Genomic DNA, 18,419 nt, shown 5'->3' with positions numbered 1-18,419 from the left:
CTACAAGGGTTCTTGTTTCATTCCTCTTAAATTTCAATAAGCGACAAGTACGGCTCTTATTCCACTCTGGCCACGTTTGTCTGCTTACGGAGCAAGTCGTTACTTGTTTCCATTGTGATTCAGCCGTATCTACTGCATGTTTATCGATTAAGCATTTGCAGGTTGCCAGAGGTATATATTTATCGGCCTCCAACTGCAGTGTGGCTAGTTCATCTGCCACACAGTTCCCAGGGATGTCACTATGTCCTGGGACCCATTGCAGATGTATCGTGAAATATGACGTCATTGTCAATAATAAATCCAAGCATTCTTTCACTATCTTAGAAGATATTCTATGAAACTTTAATGATTTTAAAGCCGCTTGACTATCCGTGAATATGAATATTTGTCTGGTGGCTAACACTCTTTTTGACAGAACAAGAAGGCTTTCTTTAATTGCAGTGATTTCTGTTTGGAACACATTGCAATGAACCGGTAGCCGGAAGGCGATTCTGGTAGTTTTTCTGAGAATACCCCACCTCCAACTCGTTGGTCTAGATTTGAGATACTTATCACTGCATCTTTGTCCTCTTTTCCCATATCCCACTCCTCTCTAGAGGGGAATGATATATGTAGTTCAGATTTTAGATTCATTTCTATAGAATTGCGAAAATCCATCCTATTTGGTATAAATGGGAACTTGCCGAGTATACTAGAATGTCCCCTATTGCAGTTTTGCAGTATTGAAGATTCTCTCAGTCTAAGTGCCGATTTCGCAGCCTGCTGCTTACAGAATATATGCCTGGCTCGGCGCTCTTTGTAGACTTCCCATGCTCTTTACTGAGTATTTCTTGTCGATTATTGGCCAAGAGACGAATATACCGTATGTCATAATCGGCCTTACCACTGCTGTGTAGAGCCAATGCGATACGCGGGGTGTTAGTCCCCATTTTGGTCCGACCATCCTTTTACAGGTGTATAAGGCCAAAGCCGCCTTTCTTACCCTAGCTTCTAAGTTTGGTTTCCATGATAGCTTCCTGTCTAAAATTAGTCCCAGATATCTTGCTTTCTCACTTATTGTTAGTGATGTGAAATTTATTGAAGGTGGTGTGAATTCTGGAATCTTGTGTTTCCTAGTAAACAGCACTATCTCAGTATTACCTACGTTTAGGCTTAATCCACAGGATTTAGCCCATCGATTTAACTCATTTAACCTTGTTTGCATAAGGTCCGCGAGGATACTTGGGAATTTTCCCCTAATTGAAACCGCCACATCATCAGCATAGTACTGCCCCTACGGACAGATCTGCACATCGTTGAAACCCCCAGCGTTGAAGTTATGAACCATGCATAGAAGCATCTGTTCTATAAGCTTCGTGTGTGATTCTGACACATGCAGATCTTTAAGCGCGCTGATAATGGCCTTAGGCTGGATGTAATTAAAAGCTCCTTCTATATCCAAGAAAGTTATGAGAGCGTATTCCTTTACTTCCAGAGCCCTTTCAATCTCTGTTACCACAGATTTTAAAGCTGTTTCCGTAGATTTTCCTTTGAAGTACGCGTGTTGCGAAACTGCTAACCTTTCTGGAGGTAGTCTGCTTCTTATGTTAATTTCTATTAGTCAGTTTTTCAGTAGAAATGAGGAAAGACTGATTGGTCTAAAGTCTTTTGGACTGCTGTGAGAGCTTTTGCCCGCTTTAGGTATGTATATTACCTTCACTTTTCTCCATAGTGAAGAAATAAAGTTCAATCGGAGAGTCCTTTCGAGAATGGTTACTAACCAACCCGTTACGTAACTTAGCGATTTTTGTAGTTGAGCCGGGAAATTGAAAATCAAATGCAACTCTGTGACAAAGACGTACTTTGTCTGCGATTGGCTGATTTTTTTATAAAAAAGCTACATCCACCGTAGCTGCTAAAAATATTAATCGTCTGATGAAAAGCAAAAACAAAAATGTATTACAGCTGATCGGTTATCGAGTAGGCGGCAGTATAAAAGACAAAAAAGGGTTTCTCCATAACAATTTTAATTTATCAGTTAATTTGGCTGTCTAAAAACGCTATACGTCTTTGTTTCGTATTGATAAAAAAGGGAAATGTTCCTAGAAAAAGACGGAGAGAAGATCATTATATGATTTTATCGGTACAAGGAAGGAACTAGTATTTTGGTCAGAGACAGCTAAAAATATTAAAAACTCTATATTAATACATTTGGAACTGGTGTGATGGAACTGTAGTGAATACAGGTCTCAAAGAGTGTTATTCGTTTGATTCGATGAATTACCACAACGATATCTTTTATAGTAAATCCTGCAAAGTTGGACACCCTTATAATTTTGACACTTGCCCAAATTGGATCAAATGTTCTGTACCAACATAATATAGTATAAACAATCATTTCTGTATAACATGGACACTCGCGTAACTTGATAAAAAGTGGTGAACCGCAGGTGTCCAGCTTAGACAGGTTATCCTGTATTACATTTAGACTGAAACACTCCAGGACATAAATGCGGATCTCAATTACAAACGTGTCAAACAATGCCAATAGTGGAATTTACCGTTATACCTACAATAATATCTGAAATAACTAGGGAAGAGCTTAGTACCGACCAAGAGTATTTATACGACATAATAACCGCAGTACTTGTGTAATACTCGAACTCAACGTAAAAAAGAAGACAAGGGAGCTCCAATTCGTGATGTGTGGACAATGTTAAATTCTAATTTAGCTCAGATGTACAAACCAACCGCAAACTTGACGATTGATGAAAAGTTTTATCCATATCGTGGCCGTACTGGATTCTGGATTTATACAATATCTACCAGCTAAGTATGGTATAAAGATCTGGTGGATTTGTGATGCCGAAAACGCATATCCTTTGCAAGGGATTATGTACACTGGTAAAATAGGTAATACTCGAGGTGAAAGAGTAATAAAAGAATTGGAGGCCGTACCGAGGTTGTGGTAGAAATATCAGCATGAATTACTTCTTTACTACTCTACCCGGTGCTAAGCATTTATTATCGTGGAATATTACGTTGACACTATAAAAAAGAACTTTACATCCCTATTTTACATATTTAAAGAAAAAACACAGACAATTAAAATTTAATTGGGAATGTTTATTATCATTCGAAATAATTTTCGATGACTCGTTCGAGCACTTCGACTGGTAACTGCCGAATGACAGGCGAGATGTTTTGCTCCAAGGAGTGAATCGAAACGGGATTGTCCACATAGACTTTACAAAGCCCCAAACTACAGCTCTTGCACAAGCTGTATTTTGAACGATTTCAATTTAAGATCTCGAAGTAAAATAATCATGATTTCATAAAACCATTAGCAATTTTTGAACTATTTGTGTAATATAAAAGGGGTATTCACAATAGCGTTTATGAGTCAAATTTCAAATACATTTCCTTCCATAACTAAAAGTTCTATAACTCGATCTGTTGAATTGGACATAGGAGTCAAATTTCATATTGATTTCCTTCTATAAATCGAACTTTTCGGCCAGGGCATAATACTATCCAGGCGGAATTTTAAAGGAGTCACTATATCGTATTGAGGCGAACAAATAATATGATATTACACTTATGGATTGCTTAAATAATAATTCAAAGGCATGGGATACAGAAGTCAAGAGGCAAAAAATATGAAACAGCAACAAACAAAATTACAGAATACATGTTTTAACCTATCTACTAGAGTGGAGCAATTTTTTTTTTTTGCTTCGGCATACTTGTAGAAAGTTGCTGTTTTAGGTAAAAATTAAACACCAGAAAAATCAGTAATCATGTGCTATGTTTGGAGGTGCCCAATCGACATGAAGTTTTGAGAATTTATCTCAAATACTCATATATTCGGAAACATTTTATAAATGCTATTTGATGTTCTTAGCGATGCTAGTTAGAGTCAGATAGAAATAAATTACCTTAAAAGATTCAAATAACTTAACACGGGGTAGGTTTATTACTTTTACACCCACCGATAGATTGACAGTGACTTTTCGCGCGCTTAGAGCAGTTCACTTATTCGCGATCCATTTATTTGTTAATAGCAGAAATATGTCTCAAGTTCAAATACGACAAACGACGAACTGTACTGTCTTTGGTTTGCCGGATAAGTTAGGTTAGGTTAGGTTGAGTGGCTGTCAAACGACGCACCTAGGCCATTGGGAGGCCCATTGTGATACCACTGGGACTGAGATCCCTCACACTATCGAGTCCTCATTGAACCACCCTGTGGTCCTGATAAAGTGAAAAAGCTCACCCAATTTGAAATGAGCAACTTCGCCCACATCCTCGAGAAACCCGCGTCCAATAGTTGCGATTCTTTTCCTGTACAGAGAGTTGCATCCACAAAGAAGGTGTGTAATCGTTTCTTCTTCTTCTTGGCATCTCATGCAGTAATCATTGAAAGGTAGCCCCAGTCTGCTGGCGTGTCTCCCAATCAGACAGTGTCCCGTTAACACCCCTACAAGGGTTCTTGTTTCATTCCTCTTAAATTTCAATAAGCGACAAGTACGGCTCTTATTCCACTCTGGCCACGTTTGTCTGCTTACGGAGCAAGTCGTTACTTGTTTCCATTGTGATTCAGCCGTATCTACTGCATGTTTATCGATTAAGCATTTGCAGGTTGCCAGAGGTATATATTTATCGGCCTCCAACTGCAGTGTGGCTAGTTCATCTGCCACACAGTTCCCAGGGATGTCACTATGTCCTGGGACCCATTGCAGATGTATCGTGAAATATGACGTCATTGTCAATAATAAATCCAAGCATTCTTTCACTATCTTAGAAGATATTCTATGAAACTTTAATGATTTTAAAGCCGCTTGACTATCCGTGAATATGAATATTTGTCTGGTGGCTAACACTCTTTTTGACAGAACAAGAAGGCTTTCTTTAATTGCAGTGATTTCTGTTTGGAACACATTGCAATGAACCGGTAGCCGGAAGGCGATTCTGGTAGTTTTTCTGAGAATACCCCACCTCCAACTCGTTGGTCTAGATTTGAGATACTTATCACTGCATCTTTGTCCTCTTTTCCCATATCCCACTCCTCTCTAGAGGGGAATGATATATGTAGTTCAGATTTTAGATTCATTTCTATAGAATTGCGAAAATCCATCCTATTTGGTATAAATGGGAACTTGCCGAGTATACTAGAATGTCCCCTATTGCAGTTTTGCAGTATTGAAGATTCTCTCAGTCTAAGTGCCGATTTCGCAGCCTGCTGCTTACAGAATATATGCCTGGCTCGGCGCTCTTTGTAGACTTCCCATGCTCTTTACTGAGTATTTCTTGTCGATTATTGGCCAAGAGACGAATATACCGTATGTCATAATCGGCCTTACCACTGCTGTGTAGAGCCAATGCGATACGCGGGGTGTTAGTCCCCATTTTGGTCCGACCATCCTTTTACAGGTGTATAAGGCCAAAGCCGCCTTTCTTACCCTAGCTTCTAAGTTTGGTTTCCATGATAGCTTCCTGTCTAAAATTAGTCCCAGATATCTTGCTTTCTCACTTATTGTTAGTGATGTGAAATTTATTGAAGGTGGTGTGAATTCTGGAATCTTGTGTTTCCTAGTAAACAGCACTATCTCAGTATTACCTACGTTTAGGCTTAATCCACAGGATTTAGCCCATCGATTTAACTCATTTAACCTTGTTTGCATAAGGTCCGCGAGGATACTTGGGAATTTTCCCCTAATTGAAACCGCCACATCATCAGCATAGTACTGCCCCTACGGACAGATCTGCACATCGTTGAAACCCCCAGCGTTGAAGTTATGAACCATGCATAGAAGCATCTGTTCTATAAGCTTCGTGTGTGATTCTGACACATGCAGATCTTTAAGCGCGCTGATAATGGCCTTAGGCTGGATGTAATTAAAAGCTCCTTCTATATCCAAGAAAGTTATGAGAGCGTATTCCTTTACTTCCAGAGCCCTTTCAATCTCTGTTACCACAGATTTTAAAGCTGTTTCCGTAGATTTTCCTTTGAAGTACGCGTGTTGCGAAACTGCTAACCTTTCTGAAGGTAGTCTGCTTCTTATGTTAATTTCTATTAGTCAGTTTTTCAGTAGAAATGAGGAAAGACTGATTGGTCTAAAGTCTTTTGGACTGCTGTGAGAGCTTTTGCCCGCTTTAGGTATGTATATTACCTTCACTTTTCTCCATAGTGAAGAAATAAAGTTCAATCGGAGAGTCCTTTCGAGAATGGTTACTAACCAACCCGTTACGTAACTTAGCGATTTTTGTAGTTGAGCCGGGAAATTGAAAATCAAATGCAACTCTGTGACAAAGACGTACTTTGTCTGCGATTGGCTGATTTTTTTATAAAAAAGCTACATCCACCGTAGCTGCTAAAAATATTAATCGTCTGATGAAAAGCAAAAACAAAAATGTATTACAGCTGATCGGTTATCGAGTAGGCGGCAGTATAAAAGACAAAAAAGGGTTTCTCCATAACAATTTTAATTTATCAGTTAATTTGGCTGTCTAAAAACGCTATACGTCTTTGTTTCGTATTGATAAAAAAGGGAAATGTTCCTAGAAAAAGACGGAGAGAAGATCATTATAAAGGGTGATTTTTTAAGAGCTTGATAACTTTTTTAAAAAAAAAAACGCATAAAATTTGCAAAATCTCATCGGTTCTTTATTTGAAACGTTAGATTGGTTCATGACATTTACTTTTTGAAGATAATTTCATTTAAATGTTGACCGCGGCTGCGTCTTAGGTGGTCCATTCGGAAAGTCCAATTTTGGGCAACTTTTTCGAGCATTTCGGCCGGAATAGCCCGAATTTCTTCGGAAATGTTGTCTTCCAAAGCTGGAATAGTTGCTGGCTTATTTCTGTAGACTTTAGACTTGACGTAGCCCCACAAAAAATAGTCTAAAGGCGTTAAATCGCATGATCTTGGTGGCCAACTTACGGGTCCATTTCTTGAGATGAATTGTTCTCCGAAGTTTTCCCTCAAAATGGCCATAGAATCGCGAGCTGTGTGGCATGTAGCGCCATCTTGTTGAAACCACATGTCAACCAAGTTCAGTTCTTCCATTTTTGGCAACAAAAAGTTTGTTAGCATCGAACGATAGCGATCGCCATTCACCGTAACGTTGCGTCCAACAGCATCTTTGAAAAAATACGGTCCAATGATTCCACCAGCGTACAAACCACACCAAACAGTGCATTTTTCGGGATGCATGGGCAGTTCTTGAACGGCTTCTGGTTGCTCTTCACCCCAAATGCGGCAATTTTGCTTATTTACGTAGCCATTCAACCAGAAATGAGCCTCATCGCTGAACAAAATTTGTCGATTTGTCGATTTTTCGATTTGTCGAACCGAACACTGATTTTGGTAATAAAATTCAATGATTTGCAAGCGTTGCTCGTTAGTAAGTCTATTCATGATGAAATGTCAAAGCATACTGAGCATCTTTCTCTTTGACACCATGTCTGAAATCCCACGTGATCTGTCAAATACTAATGCATGAAAATCCTAACCTCAAAAAAATCACCCGTTATGATTTTATCGGTACAAGGAAGGAACTAGTATTTTGGTCAGAGACAGCTAAAAATATTAAAAACTCTATATTAATAATTTGGAACTGGTGTGATGGAACTGTAGTGAATACAGGTCTCAAATAGTGTTATTCGTTTGATTCGATGAATTACCACAACGATATCTTTTATAGTAAATCCTGCAAAGTTGGACACCCTTATAATTTTGACACTTGCCCAAATTGGATCAAATGTTCTGTACCAACATAATATAGTATAAACAATCATTTCTGTATAACATGGACTCTCGCGTAACTTGATAAAAAGTGGTGAACCGCAGGTGTCCAGCTTAGACAGGTTATCCTGTATTACATTTAGACTGAAACACTCCAGGACATAAATGCGGATCTCAATTACAAACGTGTCAAACAATGCCAATAGTGGAATTTACCGTTATACCTACAATAATATCTGAAATAACTAGGGAAGAGCTTAGTACCGACCAAGAGTATTTATACGACATAATAACCGCAGTACTTGTGTAATACTCGAAGTCAACGTAAAAAAGAAGACAAGGCAGCTCCAATTCGTGATGTGTGGACAATGTTAAATTCTAATTTAGCTCAGATGTACAAACCAACCGCAAACTTGACGATTGATGAAAAGTTTTATCCATATCGTGGCCGTACTGGATTCTGGATTTATACAATATCTACCAGCTAAGTATGGTATAAAGATCTGGTGGATTTGTGATGCCGAAAACGCATATCCTTTGCAAGGGATTATGTACACTGGTAAAATAGGTAATACTCGAGGTGAAAGAGTAATAAAAGGATTGGAGGCCGTACCGAGGTTGTGGTAGAAATATCAGCATGAATTACTTCTTTACTACTCTACCCGTTGCTAAGCATTTATTATCGTGGAATATTACGTTGGCACTATAAAAAAGAACTTTACATCCCTAGTGGTATTGGGCCAAATACGAAACGGGACCAGTATTGAACAGTTTTTGGGTTTCACGAAAAGGTTACCATGTGTCCCTAAAAAAATAAAGCTGTAATTCTGATATCTACAATACATTCAGATGCATAAGTTACTGATAAAAAACCGGAAATAATAAATTTAATAATATATATAAAGCTGGCGTTGACACAATGGACCAAATGGTGCGGAGTCAACTAAGATCTTCATGATGGCCAATGTTCTTCAACATACTAGACATCTCTGAAATGGCGGCATATAAAATTTATTTTGAAAATAATAAAATGATTGCCAAAAAAACGACGGAACGTCGTCAATTTTTGCGTAAACTCAGTGAAGAACTAGTATTACCGATGATTGAACAACGCACGGCGAATCCACAAATAATGCGCCACATCTCAACAAAGATTGCCATCGAAAGTATTTTGGGCCATGCATTGACAGAAAGAGTCATGGTGAATCCTGGTCCAGAGACTCCAAAAGATAAAACCGGAAGGAAAAAAAGTGACAGGATCTTGCCATGTCTGCAATATTTTGCCAATTAGAAGACGGCACAAGACACGTAAGACACATTTGTACCAAATGTAACCAACCTGTATGTGACGAGCACTCAATTAATCATGTACAATGTGTTCAGTGTAATAATTATAAGAAAAAAATGTAATATTTCTTTATTTTTTAAATAAAATATATTTGCATGCATTTAGAGAAATTATATTTAATTTATTTGCTATGCTTTCCACTGTAGGTACACGGGTATCCGTTTGCTAATGAGGCCATAGCTGGATTTTAAGCTTATTTAAAAAAATAAAAATAATTCAATAAAATAAAAACGACGATTTGAGAGCTTTAAATAAAATATTAAATTTTCATTGAGTTATTCATACAGACACACCGCTGGGAGTACCCGGGTACCCGGTTACTAACATAAGGGTTAAACTGACCAGGAAAAAAAGCTAGTTGTATTAGCCACTTACGGTATGGACGTTTATGGAACAATGTGGTTTTCGGTAAAATGTAATTCCCATTGCATTAACGAACCAAAAAATCTATGACAAACCATTAACTTAAGTCGTTGTTGGAATTCCCATATTCCGAATTCCAACGAAATGGATATTTTGATCAAGATCACAGAATGCTCCAAAAATTCGAAAGGTTATAGTATCTGCATTCATTCATTATCATTCAACATCGATGCCAAAGGTTACACCGACATTATTATTTGGCGAGAATTGCAGAAGCACTAAATTTTATGAAAAGATGTTACTGCACTGATATTTGTACAAAAAATTTAAAATTAGTGTGGCGTCACCCACTATCGGCTCAGGAACCATTTCAGGGATTACTCGACCTTTGTTAATAAAGTTCGTTCCGATATCTTGATGTTACAACAGGAAAATGGGCGAACTCGGTTGTAAACGTCGCCTGTTCAAACCGTCGCAAAATCAAGAACCAATGATGATATTATATTATTTATTATTTTAATATTTATTAAAATTAAAACAAACATTTCAAAAGTAATAAGTCCCTACATACAAATACACACTCTCCCGTTCACATATATGTTCTTTCTCGTTTCTTGCGTCAATTAAAAAAAGTAAAATGAGGAAAACTCGAACATGAAATTATTTTGTAATGAGCAAAATATGATTACAACCTCTAGTCTTTGTTGTCCGTTGTCTTTCTCTCTGATTATGCAGGCGTTGGGAACGCTCAGAGTTCAACTCCCTAGTGCGAGCTTGTATATATCAAATATTTTGTTGTACTTGGGCGGTTCTGAAATTTTATTCAGCAATCAGCTACGATACGTCGATAATCGATTATCGTGCATGTGGTTGTAAATTATTTGCTTAATAGCTATAAAAATGTAATTAAAAAATTATAAGAAATATTACATTATTTTACATACATATTACATTAAATATACAATATATTATTTACTGAAAAAATGAAAATAAGATGGATTTAGTTATGAAAAGAACTGAATATTAGTTCTGATCATTTTTCATTTCCATTAAATATTCAAAGTGGCGGATAACCCATGCGTCCGATGTTTTCATGTTTTTTGTGTTAATTATAATTTAGCGGTGTGAGATTCAAATCAAAAACTCTAACAATATGTAGGTAAGCCAGTGTCAGTGGCGACCAGGCGACAATTTTCTAAAAACTTTCATTTTTAAACTCATGATATTTTCGAATGTATTAATACCAAGTGGTGGTATTATATGACATTGGGGTGATGGGGTCATATGTAGAAGTTCACGCAAGTGAGGAAAGTTTCTGATTGACATTCACTTGGGAGTGGCCAGCAGTGATTCTTTTGAATATGGCTCAAGTAGATCAACAGACATCCGTTTGGAGACGAGCTAAAGTGAGAAGGCGAAGCCCGCTCCAGCATCATCTACATCTACTACAGCGGCCATATAAAGGAGCGCAAATTTGGTGTTGGATTTATGGTGGGAGAGAGACTCCATCACCGAGTCCTGGCATTCACCCCGGTGGATGAACGTCTAGCCACAATCCGCATCAAAGTGAGGTTCTTCAACATATCGCTTATTTGTGCCCACGCCCCAATGGAAGAAATAGACGATGTGACCAAAGATGCCAAAAGAGGCTTCAGTGAGGACAAGACGAAATATCTCCTGTCATCAAACAAACAGTCAGCGCATTCGCGTCTTGGCTCTCACGTCACTGATGACAGTCATAACATAGAAGTCGTAGTTATTTTCGCCTACTTGGGAACCAGCGTTAACAACAAAAACAATGTCAGCCTGGAAATTCAACGCAGGATCACTCTTGCCAACAGGTGCTACCTTGGACTGAGTAGGCAATTGAAAAGTGAAGTCCTCTCTCGCCGAACCAAAATCAAACTCTACAAGTCGCTCATTATTCCCGTCCTGATATATGGCGCTGAAGCGTGGACGATGACAACATCCGATGAGACGACTCTTTGGGTTTAAGAGAGAAAGGTTTCGCGCAAGATTTATGGTCCTCCAATCATTGGCAACGGCGAATGCAAAAAATCTATGACAAACCATTAACTTAAGTCGTTGTTGGAATTCCCATATTCCGAATTCCAACGAAATGGATATTTTGATCAAGATCACAGAATGCTCCAAAAATTCGAACGGTTATAGTATCTGCATTCATTCATTATCATTCAACATCGATGCCAAAGGTTACACCGACATTATTATTTGGCGAGAATTGCAGAAGCACTAAATTTTATGAAAAGATGTTACTGCACTGATATTTGTACAAAAAATTTAAAAATTTAATTCTGCGAATGCCGCAGACGATGGAACGATGAGCTGTACGATTTATACGACGACATTGATATTGTTCAGCGAATAAAAAGACAGCGGCTATGCTGGCTAGGTCATGTTGTACGAATGGATGAAAACACTCCACCCCAACGTTTTAGGACACTTTTTATTCCTTGGATTACGTTAGTTAAGTTTTAATAAGGATCCCGAATCTTTTCTAGCAATAAATATAGCCTATGTTACACAGGGTGAATGTAGCTATCCAACGGTGAATGAATAGTAAATCGGCCTAGTAGTTTTTGAGTTTATTCATTACAAACATACATACAAATATTTCCTTTTTATAATAGTAGTAAAGACAAGGGAAGTATTGACCTGATTTCAGCACCAAAGCAATTTATTATTAGGTAAATCTGTCCTCTAAATTTCATTAAAATATATCACAAATTGACTGATACTTTCGAGGTCCCTATGTTGTTTTCTGAGGCCATGACAAGTTATCTTCCGAATTCGAAAATTTGTAGACGAACGATACTTCACTTATTAAGTAGCAGAGATATAGTGCACTATGAAATATTGTAGGCGGATGGCGAACAGAAAGAAAATGAATATTTGAATCATTGATCTATGTCACGGTTGTTTGTTGTACTATGCGCACTATATTGCGATAATATAAAAATTTAAACTTACCTTTCGAAGGAACATGAAATCCGGCTGGTACTTTGCAGGCATGAGTATGATTAGTAATCGATCAAAAAATTGTAAGCCTGACAGTGATGCTATACCCATATAAAGAAATACGCCGAAAAGTACTGGCATGGGTATGTGACAAAGCAGTGGTGTTAATATCACCGAGAGGCCGATTGTCAAAAATATTAATACATGTGTTACACGTTGTTCTCGTACACCTAAAAATTGAGGTTTTTCTCCGGGTGCCGAGCATTCTGATTCCAATTTTAAGGAATTCACATGGTTTATACTAAGAACAGTTGCTGCAACAAACCTGAAACGACAAATAATTTAGATTTATTGATACTAAAAAGTAAACACTACATGCCATGGTAAGCCCATTGTACTGCATATTTGTATAAGAATTGATAATATGAATAGATCCAAGTGGTAACCACACCCCTTTTTAAGTTTGTTTTCTTTGCGATTTATTATAACCGACGTAATTTGTTGATCCATAAAAATTAAAATAGTTCCTAACATCGCTGGAAATATTGCTATAAGTGGTGTCCACCAAGGATTATTTGATGTAAACGGTGGAACTAACCAACCACGCGAGCTCAAAGTTGGTTTAAATTCATGTGGCACATCAAGTTTTGGAGTTGGAATGTTCATTATAAAATCCAGAATTGACATTGATAATATGGCAATAATAACAGCGAAGTCACTTATATACTGCCGTACGATTGACGAAAAGTATGGGGCATTCTTTAAATCTTTTAGTAACACTGATATTATAAAAGTACCACAAAAAAGTATTAGCGACATCAGGAAAACATTTTCAGTACTTTCTCGATTACAGTCTGAACCAACCAGAATACCATAGTTATCCTATTAAAGGATAGAATGAATAAACTTACATTTATACAAACAAATATGTAATTTCAACTTACTTCGCAAATTGACTTGTCATATTTTGCGTAATCCAAAACTGTATAATTACTATTTAGGGGTGGTGTGCATATACAATCATATATTGGATTAATTATTGGAAAGTTACTTTTTATCATCCAAACATTTTCAACTGCCTAAATAAAATAATATATTAATTTAATGATTTCCACAATATACATACGTATATACTACAATCTATTATTAAATAAATTCAGTTTTTACCTTGTAAATAAATATGAAAGCAATTAGTGTAGCAAAATTTTCCTCAGTAAAACGAGTTATGTAGCAAACTAAAGCACTTGCATCAATTGCTGTCAAAAGTAATAGTATGACAGAAATCCAAGTGCCAATCCAGAAACGAAACGTTAAATAGTCCCAACCTTGATTTTGGCAAAAGTCGTAAACAATGGTCTCAAATACTAAGACTGGCCCAGTCGATCCCAAAATTGTGAGTGGCTGTCCTGAAAAAAGACCATATCCCATACCACAAACGAAACCAGAAACAAGAGACTCCATTGCTGCTATATTTTTGCCAGTTGCTTGGGATAGCAGCCCCCCGAATGTTATAATAGGTGAGAGGCAAGCAAAATATAAAAATATCCAAGATGCCACACACTGCATCGAAAATCCGTCTTTAAAATCAGTAAAATACCACATTGCCTTTCTTTTAAAATCATTACTTAAACCTCCGAAAAGTCGTCCGGTGCGTGTTAGTCCGGATTCTTGACGTAATCGTAGTTCTTCTTCTTCCTCATTTATTTCTTTACTTGTTTCTGGGGGACGTTTGCGAACTTGCTGTGAAGGTATTGCAGCTGGAGGCTCAATTCGTATAGTTGGATCCCATTCACCTGGTGGCAACACAGTAACCGCATTTAAAAATTCGTCAATACCTGAAATTAGGTGTTCACTTTTTTTTGCACGATAAGCTACTTCATGGAATATCTCATCAGACATAAGCGAACCCACAGCTCGACCTATTTCTTGCATATTACTTTGACTTCCAGGTCCACCTAAAGCTATAAAAATAAAGCTAAAAAGAAGTTATCATGAGAAACATTATTTAATGTAATTTTCGCATTTTTAGAAACAAACCGAGTTGGAATTGGAACTTCAGTTAAATCGCCCAAATAAGATCCTTTTTTCAGACGAATGAATCCTACCAAAGGCTTTTCCAAGAAATCCACTTCTCCTACAAAAATGTTGTTTGCTTCGGCACCCGATGGAATTTTTCGCATAAAGTTTGTGTTACTCTTGTGATCGCTGAGGTCACTGGAACTGTTGTGGTGTTGTATAGACACGTTGCATGGGTTTCCTACTAGTTCCTCTCCTATACGAGTATTGTGCAATGTCATTGAAAATAAAGATAAAGGTTATACTTTTTGGGTTAAGAATATCTAAGTTATGGTCGGTAATAGTATTTGTTCATATTATTTTAACCAGTTAAATATTTAGAAGGATTATATGGGGTTGTATATACCAGGGATTGGCAGCACACTGCCCGCTCTCTGAGCGCGCACTGAGTGAACCTTACTGTCTTCCCTAAATAAAAGCCGAAACAACGCGACGGCGACGCTGAGCGTTGAAAAATTATATTTTGACAGTGCATTAAGAAGTAAAGTTGTCTGCGAAAACCGAAGTTTCTCGGTACAATAAAATTTCACAACAACAATTCAAGCAAACATTGTGATATTTGACGTAAAGTTTCCGCTTTTATTTAGGAATGGCGCATCGACGTTAACGTTGAGCGTTAAAAAACGTTCCGCCAACGCTTTTATTTAGGGAAGGCAGTTAGATATATCATAGCAAAAAAAAACAAGTAAGGAAGGGATAAGTTCGGGTGTAACCGAACATTTTATACTCTGGCATTTTATTTATTTAACTTTATTTATATTATATAATACACAATTTGACCCACATATTTGTTATATATGTTATATAAAGTCCATTGAAAGTTGGAAACCCTAATATTAGGTTAGAGGCACCGAGGTTCTCATGTTCGATATATGGTTACTTGAAAACATATGGTCCGATTTTGGCGATTTTTAGAATGGGGCTGCCACACTATAAACGTAGTATTTGTGCAAAGTTCTGCACCGATATCTTCACTAGTGCTTACTTTATATATTGTAAAGTAAACGATTCAGATCGTCTTCAAAGTTCTGGTATATAGGAGTAGGCGTGGTTGTGAAGCGATTTGGCCTATTCTACTATTACAAACCAAGTTTCATTAAAATCGGTCGAGTAGTTCCTGAGATATGGTTTTTGACCTATAAGTGGGCGACGCCACATGCATTTTCCATTTTGTAAAAAAATCTGAGTGCAGCTTCCATCTGCCATTTCTTATGTGAAATTTAGTGTTTCTGACGTTTTTCGTTAGTGAGTTAACCCACTTTTAGTAATTTTCAACCTAACCTTTGTATGGGAGGTGGGCGTGGTTATTATCCGATTTCAACTATTTTCATGGTGTGTGGTGGGGTACGTAAGAGAATCGACTGCAGAGCGTTTGGTTTATATAACTTCATTGGTATGCGAGATATATACAAATAACCGTTTTAGGGCGGGGCCACGCCCACTTCCCCAAAAAAATTACATCCAAATATGCCCCTTCCTAGTGCGATCCTTTATTCAAAATTTTACTTTTATAACTTTATTTATGGCTTAGTTATGACTCTTTATGTGTTTTTGGTTTTCGCTACTTTGTGGGCGTGGCAGTGGCAAGTTTCATTAAGATATCTCAATTTTTACTCAAGTTACAGCTTGCACGGACGGACGGACGGACGGACAGACGGACAAACAAGTAAGGAAGGGCTAAGTTCGGGTGTAAACGAACATCTTATACTCTCGCAATTTATTTATTTAACTTTATTAATATTATATAATATTCAATTTGACCCACATATTCGTCATATATATTGTATAAAGTCTGTTGAAAGTTGGAAACCCTAATATTAGGTTAGAAGCACCGAGGTCCTCATGTTCGATATATGGGGCCTTAAAAACCTATGGCCCGATTTCTGCGATTTTTAGAATGGGGCTTCCACACTATAAACATAGTATTTGTGCAAAGTTCTGCACCGATATCTTCATTAATGATTACTTTATATATTGTAAAGTAAACGATTCAGATCGTCTTCAAAGTTCTGGTATATAGGAGTAGGCGTGGTTGTGAAGCGATTTGGCCTATTCTACTATTACAAACCAAGTTTCATTAAAATCGGTCGAGTAGTTCTTGAGATATGGTTTTTGACTTTTAAGTGGGCGACGCCACATGCATTTTCCATTTTGTAAAAAAATCTGAGTGCAGCTTCCATCTGCCATTTCTTATGTGAAATTTAGTCATTTTTAACCTAACCTTTGTATGGGAGGTGGGCGTGGTTATTATCCGATTTGATTTGGACTGTAAGAGGAAACGGCTAAAAGAAACAACTGCAGAAAATTTGGTTTATATAGCTTTATTGGTTTGCGAGTTATATACAAAAAACCTATTTGAGGGCGGGATCACGCCCACTTTTCCAAAAAAATTACATCCAAATTTCCCCCTCCCTAATACGATCCTATGTTCCAAGTTTTATTCTTATTACTTTATTTATGGCTTAGTTATGACACTTTATAGGTGTTTGGTTTTCGCCATTTTGTGGGCGTGGCAATGTCTTCGTTTTTTCCTAGATTTGAGCCTATACCGTTTAACAATTGGGAAATTTCGCCCCAAAAAGTATTTAATTCGCCTGAGGCTCTTTGAGAATTTTTTTTTTCGCTATTTCGTATTTAAATGCCTCAAATTAATTTTTATACTCACGCCACAAAGTTGCTAAGAGAGTTTTATAGTTTTGTTCACATAACGGTTGTTTGTAACACCTTAAACTAAACGAGTTAGATATAGGGTTATATATACCAAAGTGATCAGGGTGACGAGTAGAATTGAAATCCGGATGTCTGTCCGCCCGTCCGTCTGTGCAAGCGATAACTTGAGTAAAAAAGAAGATATATTAATGAAACTTGGTACACATAATCCTTTGCACCATGAGACGGTAATGGGCGAAATCGGCGAGTTATATAAACCAAACTTTCTGCAGTCGGTTCCCTTACGTAGCCTACCACACACCATGAAAATAGTTGAAATCGGATAATAACCATACCCACTTCCCATAAAAAGGATAGGTTGAAAATTACTAAAAGTACGTTACATCACTAACGAAAAACGTCAGAAACACTAAATTTTTCAGAATAAATAGCAGGAAGGAGCTGCACTCAGATTTTTTTGAAAAAATTTAAAATGGGCGAGACATCGCCCACTTAAAAGTCAAAAACCATACCTCAGGAAATATTCAACCGATTTCATTGAAATTTGGTATATAATATTTTCTTGTCACCCTGATGATACGTGAACAAAATGGATAAAATCGGTTCACAAGCACGACTACTTTCCATATAACTCAATTTTCAATTCCATCTCATTCCTTCACTTTATAATATATGCACAAGGAATCAATGAAAATAGCGGAATAAAACTTTACACAAATACTGTATATGATCTGTGGCATCACTTGTGAAAAAATTGTCGAAATCGGCTATAACTTTTCAATGCCCCGTATATTGAATATGAAGAACTCAGTGCCTTAAGGTAATTTTTCAGAATAAATATCGGTAAATCCCCCAGATATCTGAATTTCAGTCAGAAATTCTTTTTCTTTTAATAGTGTGTCTCTGTATCAAAAATTATTAACTTCCCCTAGTTCCCATATACCCTTTATAAATCCTTTAATATGTGAAATATCTTAGTCAAATTAAGTGAGCATATAATATTAGATATAATGTATGTTGGTGGGTAAAATGAGAGAAATCGGAATTATTTAACCCTTACATTTATTCAAAAATTCAAATTTTGAAATTCAAAAGTAAACAAATTTCAAACCAAAAAAATATTTTTTAAATGAATAAAAGAAAATGCCGAATACTTTCTGCTTGTGAAAAACAACTCATGGAAGCAATTTACTAATGTTTTGTGCTCCAACTGACAAATTGCAAAAAAATTTATTAATATATATTATATTGTTCAA

The 18,419-nt window shown here is 37.0% G+C and overlaps 1 protein-coding gene across 4 annotated transcripts in view; it reads right to left on the bottom strand.

Annotated features, from left to right (window-relative positions):
- Positions 1–18,419, bottom strand: part of LOC105220469 (electroneutral sodium bicarbonate exchanger 1) — a 268,022-nt gene that overhangs the window by 120,664 nt on the left and 128,939 nt on the right. For 3 of the 4 annotated variants that reach the window (XM_054227256.1, XM_054227255.1, XM_054227254.1), the window contains exons 5-9: positions 14,455–14,689; positions 13,585–14,392; positions 13,362–13,496; positions 12,797–13,299; positions 12,430–12,742 (exon numbers count right to left, since the gene is read on the bottom strand). In XM_054227256.1, the coding sequence (XP_054083231.1) occupies positions 12,430–12,742; positions 12,797–13,299; positions 13,362–13,496; positions 13,585–14,392; positions 14,455–14,689 (1,994 nt within the window). Of the gene's footprint in view, positions 1–10,077; positions 10,331–12,429; positions 12,743–12,796; positions 13,300–13,361; positions 13,497–13,584; positions 14,393–14,454; positions 14,690–18,419 lie in introns of those variants that run through there. The other variant, XM_054227257.1, reaches the window with a different exon arrangement.

The sequence above is a fragment of the Zeugodacus cucurbitae genome, chromosome 3 (assembly GCF_028554725.1).
Source record: "Zeugodacus cucurbitae isolate PBARC_wt_2022May chromosome 3, idZeuCucr1.2, whole genome shotgun sequence".
In the NCBI taxonomy this organism is placed as follows: Eukaryota; Metazoa; Arthropoda; class Insecta; order Diptera; family Tephritidae; genus Zeugodacus; species Zeugodacus cucurbitae.
This window is presented reverse-complemented; position numbering and strand designations above follow the sequence as displayed.